The sequence below is a fragment of the Eucalyptus grandis genome, chromosome 2 (genome assembly GCF_016545825.1).
Source record: "Eucalyptus grandis isolate ANBG69807.140 chromosome 2, ASM1654582v1, whole genome shotgun sequence".
Taxonomy (NCBI): Eukaryota; Viridiplantae; Streptophyta; class Magnoliopsida; order Myrtales; family Myrtaceae; genus Eucalyptus; species Eucalyptus grandis.
This window is the reverse complement of record NC_052613.1, coordinates 4257786-4276903: the sequence shown is the minus strand read 5'-3', so window position 1 is coordinate 4276903 and position 19118 is coordinate 4257786. Positions and strand designations below refer to the sequence as shown.

At 39.3% G+C, this 19118-nt stretch overlaps 2 protein-coding genes across 4 annotated transcripts; both read right to left on the bottom strand.

Moving 5' to 3' along the window:
* Nucleotides 1–1318: 1318 nt before the first annotated feature.
* LOC104442369 (myb family transcription factor PHL11) lies at nt 1319–5889 on the bottom strand. Its single transcript, XM_010055783.3, has 6 exons — nt 4702–5889; nt 2884–2960; nt 2672–2735; nt 2417–2489; nt 2217–2289; nt 1319–1892 (listed from the first exon to the last, which is right to left on the bottom strand). The coding sequence occupies exons 1-6, from the start codon at nt 4859–4861 to the stop codon at nt 1455–1457; spliced, it is 885 nt and encodes a 294-aa protein (XP_010054085.2). The 5' UTR covers nt 4862–5889; the 3' UTR covers nt 1319–1454.
* A 1794-nt stretch (nt 5890–7683) lies between these two features.
* LOC104442371 (pyridine nucleotide-disulfide oxidoreductase domain-containing protein 2) lies at nt 7684–17703 on the bottom strand. 3 transcript variants are annotated; one of them, XM_010055786.3, is made up of 16 exons: nt 17301–17703; nt 17029–17190; nt 15053–15232; nt 14852–14909; nt 13880–13930; nt 13645–13727; nt 12814–12901; nt 11922–11963; nt 11757–11831; nt 11542–11610; nt 10911–11026; nt 10321–10433; nt 9150–9229; nt 8877–8997; nt 8081–8147; nt 7684–7976 (listed from the first exon to the last, which is right to left on the bottom strand). In XM_010055786.3, exons 1-16 carry the CDS (start codon nt 17567–17569, stop codon nt 7841–7843), a joined length of 1710 nt encoding a protein of 569 aa, XP_010054088.2. In that variant the 5' UTR covers nt 17570–17703; the 3' UTR covers nt 7684–7840. The 3 variants fall into 3 exon arrangements, 2 of the variants coding, with proteins under 2 accessions (XP_010054088.2, XP_039163446.1); XM_039307512.1 differs by having other exon boundaries at nt 11808–11831; XR_005548600.1 differs by having other exon boundaries at nt 7910–7976; nt 8877–8941.
* Nucleotides 17704–19118: the final 1415 nt, after the last annotated feature.

Genomic DNA, 19118 nt, shown 5'->3' with positions numbered 1-19118 from the left:
ATGACCAATTAATCACATTGGTAGTATGATATGTTTGTCATCCTACACGGCGCTTAGATGTTGAAATTAACTACTTTTAACCGGCTTGTTGAATGCCGTCCTTGGAAAAGAAAGAACTGGAACAAGCTCCAATGAATAGAAAGCAAAGCTTTCGGCAAAGTCGTGGATATCTAATTTAGCCCCGTTTATGACATCAGGAGATGAAAACTGCAATCTTACTTCTTTGTCTGATGAATGGTCTGATTTGAGAGCTTCAAGGCAAGCTACTCGTCAGGCTCCACCAGGACCTTTAAAAAGAAGGATCTTGCTATCTCGAAGTGCTAGATGGATCGCTCTCCTGTGCGACCATCTCATTAACTACCTTCTAATTTCGTAGGGTAATTTTTTGGGCTCTTGGGTCTGGCCCTCGGTCCATCTCTGGTTGTGTTGGTAGATTAGTCATCATGAAAATGAGCTGTTTAGGTTGGGATAAAAATCTCAAGCAATCTAATACCTGCATAACGTGCTTTACAATCGTGCAAGGGCAGGTGAACCTCTCTGGATCGGAGCGAATGATACCGCGCTGCTAGTGGCCCGAGCACAACTGCTCTCATGTAATTTCGAAAGCCAATTTCCAATTGCTTTTCGAATTTCTACCTAATGCCTTTTCGAGAAGCGTTTCTTCTTTATCCTCTCTAATCTTTACACTAATCTTTTTGGTATCACAAAGCAAAAGTCGCTTGTATAATAGGAAAGTTATTGATCGCATGCACATGAATGAGGCGATTTGCATACATACAAACAGTCGCCTTCTTATACTACAACCTACCAGCTAGATGAATAAGTTGTAATAGCCATGTCGAAAACCTCACTTGTCTAAATCAAAATTTACCATCAATTTTGAAGGTTGGAGCTACTAAACCAAGTTCTTTTTTGTCTTATATTTTTCTAGTTTTCCCCAAAATTCCCATCTGCTGAAAAGACCTCATATGCCCTTGGAATAGTTACGGTTACGCACTCAGTAGTTAAATTACCATCCCACTTCGCCAAGTTCATATAAATGGCATCGCCATCCAAAGCTAATGCCCAATATCAGTGGCCATTCGACAGTGACCGGTGGCAGAGTTCGTGGTTGTGCCGGGCGATGGGATATTCGCTCAGCGGTCTTTGATGCGATGCGGCACTAGTTTTCCTAAGTTATGAAGATTCTTAGAAGCTAGTTACTTTTTCTGTAAAGCCACATCTATTGCCTAAAAGAGAAAGCAGTAAGGAAATCAGCCAAGCTAATGTACAACTAATGTACAATATAACTGCTGATTACGGTCGTGTCCGTGTGTTATAATAGAATATATATGTAGTATAACAGTGAATCTCAACCTACATGGAACGTTAGAGGCTGCCAAAAAGTTAAGTGCTGGTGCTTTTTCTACATAAACAAAGGAGCGACATTCCGTGATTCTTTCGTTTTTACTGACCTAAATCATCATGTTGGGCCCTAATTTGGCTCCCAGAAAGTCATGCCCGCCTTTGATATTCAAGTCGAAATGAATCATCGACGACCCTTCCGACCTCTTGGCCTCGATGTCCTGAGCTTGCGGTCTCTCTCCTTCATAAATCTGGAATGCCAAGCCGTGGTTTTGATGGCCTCCTCTCTCGTACGTCTCTTCTTTCATGCTCATCATCATGTTGATGAAGTTGCTGCTGTTGTTCCTCTCTGCAACAGCACCACCTCCTCCTCTGCCGTGGTCCCCAAAGTTGGAGATGGCCAGATTGAAGTCGGCTATTTGGGCTCTCGTGGCCTCTAGATTGACAGGACCGCTCGCATCGAGCGAGAGGCTCTTTTGGGCTTTCTCTAGAATTGTTTGCAGGTACTTCCCTTGGGACTCTATTCTCATCTGCAGCTTCTTCTGTACCTGTATTGTTTTGTTTTGGATTTGAGTGATTATTAGCACGTAATGATTTGTCTCTTTCCAAGGCTTTTGAATCCCCTACACATTCATAAACAACTTACATTCTCTTGATTGGTTACTACCTTAGGTGAAGATTTTCTTTGGATACACCTCTAATTGATACAGCTTGCGGTGACTTCGAGATCGAAGATCTCATTATATTAATCGAGATGCGAGTTTTAATCGACGGTATGGTTGCCACGTTGGTGTTTTTCTAATATACTTCAATCAAATTTTATGCATATTTGTTGAAATAATTAAACTAGCTAAAAAAATACATATTCATACCTCAAGTTGCTCTTGAAGTCTCTTTTGAACTTCTATTTGACACTTCAGTGTCTCCTCAATCGGGATTTCTCCGCTGTAATGCATGAACTATTAGCTCTAAGATTTAGATAATTATGTAGAAAATTAACCAAAAGCAATTTGAGAGATTATGAATCTCCACTTTGATTTTTGTTGTGAAAGAGTTAAAATAAAGGACATACCCCGGTTGTAAGTGACCAGCTTGCGATGAACTGCCGGCCATTCTGGATGGACTAAATTGAACATAAGGAAATCCTAAATTATTTTAAACAAAAATTGGTCAATGAAATGAGGTCACTGCCGGAAATAATTAACTGCAGAGGCAAGAATAGACACCAACCAAATTTCCTAATTATTTATTAATTAACATGTATTAATTTGAAATGATAGGTTACATTTGATCTAGTCCAAGAAAATATTATAAATTAGGAACTCACCATCACTTTGTTTAGTTGTGTCATCGCTATTTTGCCTCCGCATTTGTTGCCCTAATCTATATTTCTGCAGAGAATTCAGCTTTTACAAGGTTAGATCCTTGTTTATTTTTTTTTTTTTTTTTTTTAAATAAAAATAATTATGGTTACCAAATCAATGAACAACATAAATCAGTGCACAAAATGATGTCTTATAAGAGACATTAGAATGTTACCTGAAGATGGCTCTTTAAATGGTACAGTGTCAAGCCCTTCAAGCCCATTAGTCTATGCACTGACTTGGGAGTTGCTTCTGGCAATTGGGAAACACAAGAGGTTCTCAGTCTTAGATGGTACTTAAACAATGCTGTCAAAGGTAGTTTTTCCATTGGTCCATATGGGTTTGATCCCAAGTGTCGATTTAAGGAGGATACGCATGCTTTTAACACAAACACACACACATATAGAACCAGCATGGATGTAGATAAATCCAATTCCACATAACTTTATGTTGGCCCTAAATCTAGGTGATTGCCAAGACTCAATGTAAACATAAAAAATTCAGTCATAATTTTTGGAATAGATACTTGTTATTTTAGTGATCTATTCCAACCACGGGACCATGCCAGCCCACCTGATCCCAGAAACAGTGGTAAGGAGGTCACTTGAGCTCATCCAACAGCATGAACAAGACCCAAAAGAATCCTAGATAAATTACCTTAATTAAATCATTATATTTAGATAGAACAATAAATTCAGCGGTGAAGTATACTATTTGGTGTCACCATAAATATTTAATGTATAATATATAGATCATTATCAAGATTGGATTAGTTCGGTGATTGTGTTTTGTGAACTTTAATTATTTCAAGTGGGCCACATGGATGGTCTCGACTCTGAGTTCCATCTAACGATACATGGACCCTCCACTCAACTTTCGACACATAAGCATCTAATCAATCTACTAATTATAACAAAATCAGGGCCCGAAACAAACTAGTCCTCGGGAAACCTCGTCACCGATTATCCTTACTTTTAGTCTTTGTCAGAGAAAAGGATGGAGAGGGATGACCAGCGCTAATAATTCTCTAATAGCGACTAGCAGGTGGCGACCTCAATTTTCCTTACCGACTTATGTAGACAAATGCCCATCTTTGAATATTATGTCCTACTAGAGATACATGATCCCGGGCCATTTAACTTTTTGGCTTTCAAATGGAGTTTAACAATTAACATGAACAGGCTATGTATCGTGTTGTTTATTGAGTAGATCAAAATGTTAAGTACTAAAATATTTTGAGAAAATTATCCAAAAAAACCTAAATCTCTTGCATCACCATCAATCAAGTTTTAAAATTTTCAATTGTATCGATTTAGTATCAAACTTTTTGACAATTTGCCGATGTAGTCATTCCAGCCGATTTTGACTAAAAATGTTAATATGTACATTAATTATCTTATATGACACGACCAACACTAACATTCATAATTTTTACAAATTTTGTTAATTTTTCATTATTTAATTATTCTTATCCTTTTCCCTTTGTTGTTGAGGGCCGACCGGGGTGGCTTAATGATCCCACCAACCATTGGGCAATGGCTGTGAAGCCCTTCTTCATTGGCGAGAGTCACAACTCTCACCTAGATTTGAGCGAAGGTTGCAAGCCCTCGTCTAGTGAGGTCATCAACCCTTAATAGTAACCAAAAAATAAAAATAAAACTCCAATTAAATTTGCAAAAATGGTTCACATTCGCATTGGTCATGCTATGTAACGCTGTCGGCGTCCACATCAGTGATACTATGCCAAACAAATTCATGGTAGTATGCTAGAAACCAATTTCACGTCCTTCCCAGTATGTTATCTGAATACAAAATGCCAAAGTCTAAAAACCCCAAATGCCACTCCACATCTTTTGTTGGCAAATGAGCGATACGTATGCGAAAAACTAGAAAACAACATAATCACAAACCATGCCAACTCGACGAAATTAATTAAAATGTGCCAAAAACAAAAACTAAGCAAAAGATTGGATTGAAGATGAGTGGGACTTACTGTCGGGGCCGCCGAGTCTGGTGACGGCGTCCACAAAGCGCTCGTGCAGGTCGGCCGTCCACCGCAGCCTCGGCTTCGGATCCCTCGTCATTACCACCCCGCCGCCGCCGCCGCCGCCGCCGCTCTCGCTGCCGCTGCCGCTACCACTGCCGCCATACATTCTTCCACACTATCTTGGAGTCTCTCGCTACCTATTCGATCGCCAACTATGACCCAACTCACTTGGATCTCCACCACCCACCACCAGCTAATCAACCAACCGACCAACCTTTATATATCTTCTCCTCCTTTGTATGAGACTCTTCGAACTCTCCAAAACCAAAGCAAAAATTCGAAATTCTCTTGGACCAACTTCTTTTTTTCCCTCAAAATCCCAGTTTCTCTCTTCTTTGTTCACTTGTTTTCTTTGCCCTTTTCCTTTTTGTTTGCTTGTCACCCGCCTTTAGATAGCAGTGTTTTCCTCGCAATATAGAGAGAAAAGAATGGCCAAAAAGGAGGAGATATCACAGAACAAGAAGGAGGACCCCTAAAAGCCGAAAGGAAGGAAGCTGATCCGAGCAAAAAGAGCAGGAATTTAACGAAATGGGACTCATCGGTTCACGAAGCGATTCCTTCTGGGTCGAGAGAGAGAGAGAGAGAGAGAGAGGAAAAGCAAAACCACGGTCGAAGAATAACCTAAAACTAATTAAAAAGCAAGAGTGGATTCTTCAAAGCGGCAGCTTTTTGATATACAATCCGAAGTCAACCACCACCGATGAATTCCTCTGGAAAAAGGAACCGAATCTCTACGGACTTAATTACTCAACTTGCGGTTAAAAAAGAGAAGGAAAAAGATGAATGGAGGAGGAATCGAGAGACGACCTAAGAACAGTAAGAGAGAGATGAAGGAAAAGTTTTGTGCGGACAGCACAGTGAAGAGAGAGAGAGAGAGAGAGAGAGAGAAGCTTTTTGAGTTCAGCCCGGCCGCTAATCGTGATAATGACATGCAGAAAATCAATTATTTGTTGTTAAAATTTTGTGCGGACAGCAGAGTGAAGAGAGAGAGAGAGAGAGAGAGAAGCTTTCTGAGTTCAACCCGCCCGCTAATCGTGATAATGACATGCAGAAAAGCAATTATTTGTTGTTTCACCGAAAGCCCATATAAATCAAAACAAAAAAGGTGTGGGTTAATAAAGAAGGAAGGAACATAGAAACACGACCAAGAACATGCAGAGGAAACCTCGGCGACGAATCTGAGGCAACAACATGATACCGCCCTACCCCCCTCAGTGGGAAACTGTAAACAAGAACAAAAGGGTAAAATAAAGTAATAATGACAAATAATAATAGCAATACTCTGTGAGAGAGAGAGAGAGAGATTGCTGTACTATGGCTAGGTGGAATGAACCTGTGAATTCTGGTGGACCGTCGGATGCGGGATGCTTGGACGATCGAAAGACGGGAGATGGGCACGTGGATGACAGCGTGGAATATTCGCCGGCAGACGAGGGAAGTGGAATATTCGCGGGGGAGTCACGTGGCGAAGGGTGGCCAAAAGGCAGCAAAAAGTCCCAAGAGCCAAGCCCCGGGGCAGTCCCATACGACGCATCCTCATCATCAGTATCATCTTCCGATTTCGGTCTTTTGGCTTTTTGCGCTTCGCGGTCTCACCTGGATTCTTGTCTCTTTCGCTCCCACCGTTTCCCTCGGCCCCCCCGCGCCCCGGGGGGTGGGTTGGGGTTTGGAATTCTGAAGGGGTTTGAGGTTGTTTCCTTGTGATTGATTGATTCGGAGTCTGCTTTGGTTGTAAAGAAAACATCATTAACGACAACCCAACATCACGTCCACGATTCGGGTTCGTAAGTTCCCAAGAGACGCGACGTGCGGTAATCTAGAGGAAGTGGTCCGCTCCGTTTATCCTTTCAAGCTAGCTTTTCTCAAAGTTTGATGTGAAGTTAGAAAGGCAGCAATGAACATCCTAAACCGAAGGGGAACAGATCTGACTCATTCCATGGCAATGCCAAATCATTTCTTCAGATGAGCCATCGCGGACACCGTCTCCTCCCTCCTCTCAGCTCCCTTTGAACAAGCCACCGCAGCTGGAAGGAGAGGCCCTGCGAAGGGTGGCGTCAATCGATTGGAGGGGGTGATCCTCCAGTTGTCTTATTATTTTTCTTCGTCGTCATGTTCTTCCTTCTTGTCGAGGGTCAACAACATCGCCGGCATCAGCTCGAGAAGACATTTCGTCGCTGTTGATTGGTATTGGCAGGCTTGTGAGAACTTTAAAGCGTGTGCTTGGTGCTTAGCTTCTAGCTTATCTTGATGCCGCACATTGCTCCGAGGGCTTCTCAAGTTCACTGTCCCGATATTCCGTTTCCTTTTTGGGCCACATTTTCGAATATAATAACACGTCTTCTCGTTAAAAGCCTTCGAAACACAGTTTACTTAAGCCGCCTATTTGATATTAGAAAACCACCGGGGTGGTGAATCTAAAAGTAAATGAGTTATCTCCCTTTCATGAGATCATGAGTTCAATTTATAGTGTAAGCATAATCTTGATGTTAGCTATCAAAGAATATAAATCAATTGATTTAGGGAAGAGTCGCCAAATTCAAGGAAAGCAATTAAGTCAATTTTTTTTTAACAACGTCAAACAATTGCGAAAACCTTACCGATTGTCAACATAAGCTGCTGAAAGCAATTAAGAGCTAACAAACATAAAGGCTAACACACAAATTTATCGTCTTCCTTGTAGAATAATCCATCCATGGTTTACCAATTGCGCACCAACTAAGCATGACCTTTCAAGATCGATGACTCCACATCTAACTTGTTGGCGTTTTTCAACGAGAATGCAAGAAAAGTCTTTGCTCGTAATGAGAACAAAGCATTTCTAGTCATTTAGGTGTCACCCTTTCATATTTGTTCATGTAGATTTATCTGACATGACATTTTCGATTTTAAAACATAAGTTACATATATCAGACAAATAATTATTGTACATTTTCTCAAAGTTTAGCTGATTTCATCAAGGCCGTAGAAATATAAAGTAGAAGAAATTTTTTAATGATTGATTGCATCCATCGGGGGAGGACTTTGAAAATCATAAAAAAGACAAGACCACTCCCACCAAGAAAAAACTACAACTGATGGTCTCAACTTAAATGGAAGATCTCTTGACATCTTGAAGAACTACCTGGGCAGCATTGCGTCCAGGTGCACCCATCACGCCGCCTCCGGGGTGTGCGCCGCTTCCACACAGGTACAGCCCTTGAACTGGTGTCCTATAGTTTGACCTGCATTGACCCGGGGGGGGGGAATGACCACTATTGAATGTAGTAGAGACTTTATTGTACAACGAAAGAGAGGAACAGGACTCATTCTTGGGCTCGAAAATTACCATCCTTTTACTGGCCGCATGAGGAAGAGAGAATCCAAACCCATGGCACCGTGAAAAATATTCCCTCCTGTCAAAAGACCCAGCAGAATAAAATCAACAATGCTCCCAGAGGTTAATCACTAGTTGCAGTCATTGCCTATACATCTTGTTCATCTAAAAGATCAACCTCTAATATTCAAGGTAAAGGAAGGTGTGCCAACTTTCATAATTGATTTTGTCAAAAGGCAAATCAGAAGCTTAAATAGGAGTGGACAAACACACAATTAGAAGGATTGTCTATGTATGACAAGGTCTCGAACCAGTTATAACAAATTGTGCAAGGTCTATTTGTTGATTTGATTGAATTGCACTTTATTTGTTTGGTAACGACATTTTAAAATGATTGGATTATTTCTTTACAGATCAAAACAAGATCCAATTGACCATATAAGGCAGAGGGGGGCAGAGCCAGTGAACACAACTATGATCAATGGCCGAAAAGGAAAGAGGAAAGAGTAACAGGTAACAGAAACACGTGAACCTCACTATCTGAGCCGGGCCTCACTGTATGCTTTGACTGAGATGAAAGGAGAACAGGCTATAAAATTGCATTACTTGCAAAAGAACTCATAGCAATGACGTGCCGTAATTTCTTGATTTGGCAGCAACAAGAAGGGATATTCTCAATTGTCAATATGTATGGTGACTTTGACAAGAAACAGAATAATGCCACTTCTTCCCTATCTTATTGACATAGTAGTAGTCATAGTGTAAATCCTTTTATAGTCATATTCATAGGTACTACAGATGTGAGTACCTGTCAGACCAATTTCTCTTTCAAGATCAGGAGGTGTGAGCATATCATAATCAATGACTGATGAGCTGAAACCAGGGCAATACTCATCAATCAAAGAAAAACATCTGTCTGCAAAGGATTTCTGCAAACAAAGAATTAGATAAAATAATGACATTGAACAACATATAGCCAGAGGAAATTAGCAAGAGATATGTGGTCTCTCAACATAAACTCCAAGAAGCAGAAAAATGAAGCCTAAAAGTGAAATACTAATGCATCCAAAATGTAACTCACCCTGTAAACAGGATCCATCCAGCTGCCATCTGATGGTTTATAGGGCGTGTATTGGATAAATAAGTTGATCACATGCTTACCTATGAAGACAGAACATTCTCATTACATGAAGAAGCTGAATGGTGCAAAAGTTTCCAAGAATGCAAATTAAGTAATGGCTAATAATACCGTTACAATTCCAAATTGGTATCCCATGATACCCTAAACTAATATTCATCTACCCAAATTGGTAGCGCATGATACATTTACCCAAAAACAATCTTTGTTGGTAACCTTTCCCAAATCTACCTTCCATAACCTTTCATACATGTCAACACACATGGCAGATGACTGCAAGATGGATCTGATGTGGAGAATGATAGACTTTTCAATGTGGAAAATCCACGTGTGTTGACATGTAACAGTACATAAATTTGGGTTAGGATACAAGTATGTAATCATGTGCCATTCAGGTACCAGTTTGAGATTTTTAATGGTATTAACCCAGTTAAGTAAAGCTCAATCCATAGCAAGCATTTAGAGCTTTAACACAAATCCTGGTTAATCAGGGGTTGGATATGCCAATGGAAAATATTGGTCGGGCTAGACAAGTAAGAGAATGCAAAAGGAAGCTTATCCAAGAAAAGGAAAGCAATAAAGAGCATCACTCCAAGTTTGTCAAACATACATAAAACCACCCAAATGATTTACTACATGATCAGTTATAAATGAAATTTGGCAAGAGTTCAGCCACATTTTCTTGAGATGTAGCTGATGGCATTCTAAAGTAGTATCAGGGAATGAAGCTACAAGCTCTACATGCAATCAGGCATATTCAGATGATATATTGTAGATTACAATAAAGCACGTTTATTTTCACTGAAAGACACTTCAAGTGCATCAAATTCAATAGATCACTAATAAAGTGCATCTACCCAGAGCTGAACCTTCATTTTGTAGGTCTTCCATAATTACTGTCATGTTAAGGGCAAAATGAGAAAGATAAAGTTGATTTATGAGTTGTAGCACCAATACAGACATGGTCCAAGCTTTCTTTATTCAAAGTTCTAAAAAGATCGAACAATGATTCCTCGGTGCCCGTCATTGTGGGAACATGGATTTGAAAAGATCAAATGACAATTCCTTCTTTGAACATCAATGTGGGAACATAAATCTATAAAGGAAGTTGTACCAGGAGGTGCTATAGTCTTGTCCAGAACAGAAGGTATGGTCATCTCAATAACTGGTCTGCGTGATGGGACTCCATTGACAGCATCTTGACATGCTGAGTCAATTTCTTCCATACTTCAACATAAAAGTTGGAATCAGAAATATCCAACAAGAGATGATGTTCAGAAAATGCTCATGAAAAGAAGTTTAAGGCAGTATAGAGTTTGTTCATTGCATCTGTAACCAATTGTCTTATATGATGAATCAATTATCCAGTGATTGCTAAGCAAGAACCCTTCCTCTTTCTTTCTGGATAAATCAACAAATAGAAAGGGATGCATAATCGATTGCAAAAAAGCAAACAAGCCACAAAAATATCAATGTAAAAGGCAACTCTTTTCTCTGCGATACATGTTGAAACAACTTCATCATAAAATTTCAAGCTACAACCACCATCATAGGTTTAATTCAGCAATTTAAGCTAAACTCTTGCTTGCTTCCTGCTGCTAAAGAACTGGTCAACCTTGAATCAGTTTGAGGTAAATCACTACCTAGAGATGACAAAATAACGATGACCATCATTAAATAATACACAATTGAGTGAGAATATACCTCTCCGAACCAATATGAATGGTTCCCCTATGCTGAGGACCCGCATGAGGATAACTTAACTTGCATGATTGAAAGGAAGGCAATCTGTCAACAGCAAGATTTATTTTTGTGGTTCCCTGTTTAATTATATTAGACATCACAAAAAGGGGTAAGTTTCACCCAACAAAGGATGTGCAGTTCATGACCGTCAGTCGAAAAAGTCATGATGATGCAGGAAATTAAGGCTCGCAAGCTTCGCTTTTTGCAATTCACTTAAGCATCTGCTGCACAATGGACAAATTCCACACTAGGTTCTCGTATGAAACTTATCAACTCATCAATTACATTAATGCAGAACTTAATATTTATATCATTCACGTTTATAGGAAACACAAGCATATTCCTGTCATTAAGCTACAGAGACACTGTAAAGAAGCAAATGGATGGTTTACAATAAGCAACATAGACAGTACTCATAAAATTGTTAATGCTGTCAAGAAGAGTTATCCGACTGTAACTCCAGATATATTGGAAATAACTGGGTTTCCTCTAGGACCTAGTGACCTAATGGACAAACAAGAACAATGTTTGTATGTGCCCCTGTAGAAAACTGACACTAGGTAAAGAAATTTGAAGCTATGATGGATCTTACAGAGTTGTAATCAGCATATTTGACAGACCGGAGAAATTCATCAGGAAGAACATCTTCAGGTACTAATTCCTGAATTAGACCAAATCCATTAGAGGCAAACTTCATGCAACAGAAACTTGAGAACATTGATTCATATGGCACGATTTAAAAGATTAAAGGCCGAGTGTCATCCGCCACTGGTCCACAACTTTTATCAGTATAAAGAGGTACATTACCACGAAGGTCCTATAAGGAGTTGCATTTGATAAAACAATAGAAGAGTGCACCTCCGAACCATCAGCCAGCAGCACCTGATTATAGGTACCTATGCAATGTTAGACTAATTCTTTGAAGAATCTCTATACTTCATTTGCTGAGGGAATTCATGTTTTGAAACTTACTCCCTTTGCTCTGCCATACTCATCAACCATCAGCCGAGAAACCTAAACAACGTAACCCAGAAACTTATGACAGACAGAATGAAGGAAGTCCAACACAAGGAGAAGTATTCACAAATATAAGGATTACAAGGAGCTCGAAACAGACTACTGGTGCAACAGGCAAAATTATGGACGGAACCCATCTCCGAAGACAGACCACCTACCTGCTATTTATCAAGAAACCCCATTGCTCTTAATCAATGAAACAAGTAGTAAAGACCAAAATGGTAGAAAAATGTTGGCAAGATGATGTCTAACCACGACAAATGCAATCCAAGGTGGGCAAGTCAATTAGACAATTTCCAAAAGAAATCCCACTGAGTGTTAGAGGAGATGCCTCCAAAAATATGCCTCTATAATTGACATGAGATATCCAAGTCCTGTCTTGTCTTCACATATCGTTTGCATAAAGAATCTCTATCTGAATTCAATTACAGAACACAATCAGAGTAAGATTTGCTGTTGCCCAAGGTATAGGTTCAGACTATGGAACTTTTTATTGGAAATCAAGGGTGAGGCTGTGTACATTAACCCGTCCCCAGATGCCCACAGTGCAGTGAGTCTCATGGACCAGGTTGCCCTTTTTTAATGAGACCACAATGATCCCAAAGCCAATGAAACAAAAAAGGGGTTCATGCACTATCTTCAATTCAATCACTTGTTTTCTATGTATTACTCTAGGAAGGTAATTTAAAATCAGGAAAACAGCCAAACTCATCGAAATTCAGAGCACATCTCACAATGCTAGGTAGGGCATCGGATAAAAGTGACATCATCTCTGGTTCTGAAATCATCGAGATAAATGATGACCGAGAAAGGCATTATAAGACCCAGATTTTCTAATAAACAATACCTCTGCATTTGTCACGATTTGAGCACCAGCTTCCCTTGCAGCATTACCAATAGCAGAGGACACCGCACCCATCCCGCCTTCCACATACCTACAAACATGATTACCCAAGCATATCTCTAAGAAAGCTTAAGATTTTGTAAGTTACTTTAAAATCAGACCAATTTTATGACACTCTAACAGGCCCTTCTAAGTTCCAATGTAGGCCATGTGGGTCAGTTTAAAGTACATACACATCAAACCATATCCATAGCATGGATAAAAACAATCAAGAATGAGAATTCAACTAATAACTCTGTATGTCCAGAAACATACTACATGTCATAAAATGCTACAAAGTAGAATCTGCCTCATAGCTAAGCTGGAAGAGTGGCATGTCAGGAGACGCCTATGAAGTGTTTGCTCATTGGACTAAACTTTCAAGCATGAGTAGAGGAGATACTACATATTACTGCCATGTTTTTGCAGAATGGGAGCTTGCCAGTGGTCTCTGATACTAACAACCTAATCAATGGTTTAGTATTTGAGAATTCTAGAAGCCTTTCATATTGACTTCATTCACAAAATCAGGCAAATGAATTTGTAGTATTTTCATGTTCTTACTCAACACAATGAAGCTTCCTTCCATTACAGAATGTTGATGCCAATCAAAATGGAAAGGCTGTCAAAGGTAGATTTTATTTACCTAGCGCTCCTTTTACAAATAACAGGCTCACCGTTCTCCACAATGTCTATGTATTCCATGCAATATCTTAATAGAAGACTGTTGTGATTATTGACACCTTACAATTACTCATGAATATTGAGGAAATGCTCGGAAATAGAAATACATACGACCAAATCCCCTGAGCACCATCCGTTTCACCCATAACATGATGCAGCAGTACATATCCACTCCCTGGTGTATGAACACTCCCCTGTAGATGTAATTGTAGGGCCAGAAAATTACTAATATTTCAAGTAATAAAAGAGTTATCACTGCTACTCAAATTATTAAAGCACTTAATTCACTAATATTATGACAAAAGCTATGCAAATGTCACTCCGATAGTGCAAAAGCAAACCGCACCGTTGTCCCTATGACAGCATCTGTTGCAAGGGTTGCCTTCAGAACATCTGTCTGCACTAGTAAGAAATAGACACGATATCAACAGCTGATGATCAAGAAAGGCAACAAGCTGTACATCAAATATTCTCCAGACATTTTATCATTCCTATCTGTTCATGATATGATGTCTCATAAGTTTCGTCCTGCTTTATATGATCAAGATGTACCATAAAGAAGATAAAAACAAGAAAATAAAAAGTTTCATCCTTAGCCAATCATCTACCGACATAATTAGCAAGAATGCATTAGTAAAGGTAATTTTCTTCTAACCCCCTGGGGCTGGCTGAGTGGTGAATGAACAAACAAGAGTTTGGATTAGGCACATGAAACGGATTCTAAATTCATGTTTGGGCCAACTACCCATGCTTTGGCTCTCGTCTTACCTGGTCCATTAAATGAGATTGGTGGGATATTATATTGGCCTGGGGTTTACTTACGTTGGTGGTCTTTCTCGTTGTAAAAAGAGAAGTAATTTTAATTTGAACCAAGCGCCAATCTAAAGAAAATGATCTAAACCAATTGGTCAGCCTTCTCATCTTTCCAATAGATTGTTACACGTCAATACCCCTGACTGTGCTAGGGAAACGGGGAAAGGCAAAGGATTGGTGAGACATCCTTAGGCATTGCAACAATGCAGGGAGGAACTGGTTGATAGTTGAAGATATCTAAGTGGATATGTTCATCAGAATATAATTAGTAACATGGAGAATGTAGTTACTAATATTGTGCTTTATCATATAGAGAGTCCAAGGATTTCAGAATCTTCAAAATAGGCAAAACATATTTGATGAAAAAATTTCCTGATCAATCGAACAGTGATCTTATCAATCAACCCCATTAAGTGACACTGTGATTCTTGTCGATTACAAACTGTTGCTCTATAGTTTCCATCCAAGATAAATAAAGTATGAAGGATCAATGGTAATTTACAACCTCAAACCATTTATTTAAAACCTTTGAAGCTGGCGAGAGCATAAGTTCCATAAAATTCCTGCCAAAGTCAACAAAACTCATAAAAAATCTATTGAGTCCCATATTCGTTATGCAACACATGTACCAACATTAGGTGGCATTCCCAAAATCAGAACCTAGTAAATCTGAAACCAACCTCTAACTGAGTTAAAGAAGCCTTACACCATCTCATTTTGCCCAAGGTCAAGCGCGCGCCGTAGGCAATGAGCCCAAAAGACTGATCTATGAGACTTATCTCTCATCCGGTCACTGAAGGATGATTTCTCTTGGGAAGTTTCTGGAGGAGGTGAATCAAAAAGGGGATCCATAAATTTGCAGAAGTTCTCTAGTTGATTTTCATATCTGTGCAAAATACTTTAAGTTGTCATGATAACAATTTACAAAGGCAAAGACAAAGCACTCATGTTGTGAGAACAATAGTAAGAGAAAAGCACTTACACTCACATGTTCATCGAAAATAGCAGTCAATTCAATTATATATATATTGATGTTAATACCTCTAGAATATATGTAATCAGTGTTGACTTTCGAAAGGCAACTTAACAGGCAGCTGAGCATTCATTTATCAGCACTATTCTCCTCCTATTTTTCACTACGTTGATATCTTATTAAAGGCAATTGTTTGACACAATTTAAGGAAATGTTTCATTTTTTTCTAAGTAAGACGACCAAAAGATATCTTATTAAGGGCAATTGTTTGACATGATTTAAAGAAATGTTTCATAAGACTACCAAAACAATTTCATTTAAATTAGATAACTTACAGAATATCCAGAAACACAGATAATATGGAAACCCTGAGTTTTCAATTTAATGTTAGGTCTATAGCATATGGAATGATTGGAACCACTTAAACTAAGCAGAATCTTACATACTAACAAAAGCTGAATGGTGCGGAATGTACAGTAGATTACACTCCAAACAAGCTTAATCGCCAGATTGCCCAAGAAAAAAGAAGACGAACAAATGAAACGGAAAAGAAAGGGAAGAGGTTATTAGACCATTGTCCATTTCATGCAAACTACCAAGCAACATGCAAACCTGGTAGATCAGATTACCCTTTGAGAGAGTTCTTGAAACTTTGTTTCTCAAAAAGCATTTTTTGATTCAATGATCTGTATCACTGGGTCCTTCTACACTCCAGTATAAGAAAAATGGATGGGATCCCACCTAATTGATTGTAATTTTCCTCACTATAGTAATTTACTTATTACATATCATTGAATAACTTTTTCTTTACAGAACGTAATTTCCCTTTTGTCATTGTAAGTTCTGTGGATCTTATCTTCATAATATTCCACTAAAAAAATACCAATCTGCCTAAGTTAATTGTAAAATCTTTTCTTATCATCAGTAAATTAACAAATGGAATGTAACTTTCCTTTGACATACATAATTGTCTTCACTGACATTAATATATCAATAAAATATCATTTTGTAACTTTTCTTTAGAGGGCGTAATCTCCCCTTGAGGAATAAGTTTTCTGGGTCCTATGATCTGTAATATTACACAAAATAGTAATCTACCTAACATTAATAATATATTTGTGTTATTATTTGTATGTGACTTTGATCATAATTTTCCTTTACACTTTGTAAATTTTTGCAACCTATGTGTCAGTGATTTGCCTTACCTGTTGTAACTTTTCATTATCAAGTGTAAGTTTTGATCCCCTTTGCGTCCCTAACTTTCCTTTTAACGTGAATACCTTAGGACAGACAACTGATTATGCAAAGCAGATATGATGGACCGCAGTTTTCCCCTTTTTCTCCAGAATGTGGGAGTGATCCCATTAAAACACCTATGGGACCATAGAATTCTCCTTCCATCAGTTAATGGCTGTCATTCCTCGAAACTATGGAGAAAAAAAAAATCTTTATTGGATGATTTAGATGAATATTGAAGACTAGTCATTATCTTTGCATCTATTTTCCAAATAACAGTAAAATTACGAAAAGAAAAAAAAAATCAATAAAGAGTAAAGAAATCCGACAAGTATGGTTTTTCATGTTTTCAGCAGAAAGAACACGAACAGTTTCCTATACACATAACCCGAAAGAACAGCTCGACAGAAAGGTCGTTGTAAAGGATGATATTACCAAACAAACACTCAAATGCTGAGAAGCAGAGTTCAAACCTTGGATAAGCTTCTGCGTCGCGTTTCGAGAACTTTGAAATCTCTGCGTGATTAAGCTCCTTGTCAGGCCCTAGCAACAAGTACCGCCCGTCGAGGCACGGCGTGAACGACGACGGACTCCTCTTCAGCAGCTTCAGCCCATGCCTTCCCAGCTCCAGTTCCCTTCAAACAGTCCAAAATCGCGCATTTATAACGTAATCTAAACTTCAATCGATTCCGAAATGCCGGGTCAATTCAATCGGAGAAATCGGAGCGAATGCGCGGGGACCCACTTGATGACGGAAGGCCGGAGAAGGCTCTGGAGGTAGCTGCAGCGGGAGAACTTGAAGCCGGGGACGAGCTCCTCCGTCACGGCGGCGCCCCCGATGACGTGGCGGCGCTCGAGGACGGCGACGGAGAGGCCGCCGCGGGCGAGGTAGGCGGCGGCGGCGAGGCCGTTGTGGCCGGCGCCGATGACGAGCGCGTCCCAGCGCTTGTCCTTGAGGTTGAGGGCGCGGGAGGGGGCGCCGTCGCCGACGGTGGTGAAGGCCCTCCGCCACATCTTCTTGCGCTCGCTCCCGGCCACGGCCCGCCGTTGAGTTGGAGGGAGAGCGCGCGCGGACGTGTTGCGACTCAGTGAAGTGCGAATCGAGTCGGATTCCTCAGAGAGTGAAGAGGGGAGAAGAGAGTGGATTACACGGCAGACCAGTCATAGATTCTCATTTTCTTTTCAAGATTCCTTTCAATATTAAAAAAAACTTCATTTCCTACATTTAGATTCTAAGGAAAAGTCTTAAATTTCTTTTTTTATGTGTTATCATTTTCTTAAATAAAGTTCAAAATAAATTTTATTTTAAATAAAAGCCTAAAGTGCTATTTCTTTTTCAAACAAAAGTTTGAAATAGATATCATTTCAAATAAAAATATGAAGTGATTATATTTTTTTCAAATAAAGAACTGACTTTCCGGCATTAAGCATATTTTCATCATCTTTTTTTTTTTTTCTCTTTCCTTTTTCTTTTTGGCTAGTTCTTATTCTTCCTTTTTGTTGATGGCCAATTGGCCACCGACGATGTCCATAGAGAGCTCAATGCAGGGGCCCCTCATCAAGCTCTTGCTTGATTCAATGATGGCCCCCCACGCAAACCACAAGCAAGGGATGGCCTCGCTTGGGTGAGGCAACTCTCGTCCTAGAGGAGGCCACTCCTTATGGCCGTCCGTAAGGGCTTAACCACCATGCCGGCAGCTTGTAAGGGCTTGCAAACCCTCGTTGGTTGTGGAAGAGGCTACCTCGCCGATCTAGTGAAGGTTGCCCTTGCCTGGGGTCGGCGAGGGCTTAATGACCCTCGCCAACCTCACTCGTAGTTGGCAAGTGCTTTCAGGCCTTCACCAGCACTTCTCAATGCCCAACGAGGGTTGTTGAGCCATTGTTGACCATTGGTTGCCGGTTGATGCCAAAAAAGAAAAAAAAAATTGGATGAAAATGCCTTTAATCTATTGGAAATTTAGGTCGGGCTCTTATTTGAAACATTACTACTTCAAACCTTTATTTGAAACAATCAATTCCATATCAAATCTTTATTTGAAACAAGATTTACTTGGGAACTTATTTGAGAAAATAAGGATAATTCGGCCATTTTAAATTTTTTCCTAGATTCCATAATAGAAAAATGCCAAATGATTTTTTTACTAATTTTTATTTTTATTTTACATGACCGTCAATTAAAACTAATCATGTAAAATTTTTGGACAATAAAACTTAACAAAATGAATGGATTAAAATGTACGAGTTGGGAGTTTTAGATTTCTGAATGTATTATCATGATAAGCTTTAGAACTGTTGCTGTAATTGTCTTGTTTTAACGCTACATTAGGCAGTTTAACTCTAAGGTAATAATGAAATGATTGGCCAAAAAAAGATAGGAAAGAAATGGAAAGAAAGAGGGGAACAGATGGAGAGGAAGGATAGGAAGAAAACAGTAATTTTCTTTATTTGGTCAAAAAGGAAATAGTAATTTGGATGATGAGTTTTAAATGTATGTGGAAAAAAAGTAATAATTGGGAGGAAAATGAATTTAGCAAGGAAAATGAATGTAGGAAATAATGATTTT

Excerpts from the sequence above, each read along its gene's own strand:
- LOC104442369 (XM_010055783.3), bottom strand. The coding sequence starts at position 4,861 with ATGTATGGCGGCAGTGGTAGCGGCAGCGGCAGCGAGAGCGGCGGCGGC. Across the intron at positions 2,736-2,883 it reads ATTTAAAGAGCCATCTTCAG|AAATATAGATTAGGGCAACA; the intron begins GTAACATTCTAA and ends AATTCTCTGCAG. Across the intron at positions 2,290-2,416 it reads GCTGGTCACTTACAACCGGG|CGGAGAAATCCCGATTGAGG; the intron begins GTATGTCCTTTA and ends CATGCATTACAG.
- LOC104442371 (XM_010055786.3), bottom strand. The coding sequence starts at position 17,569 with ATGTGGCGGAGGGCCTTCACCACCGTCGGCGACGGCGCCCCCTCCCGC. Across the intron at positions 8,998-9,149 it reads GGATGGATCCTGTTTACAGG|AAATCCTTTGCAGACAGATG; the intron begins GTGAGTTACATT and ends CTTTGTTTGCAG. Across the intron at positions 7,977-8,080 it reads ATGCGGCCAGTAAAAGGATG|GTCAAACTATAGGACACCAG; the intron begins GTAATTTTCGAG and ends GGGTCAATGCAG.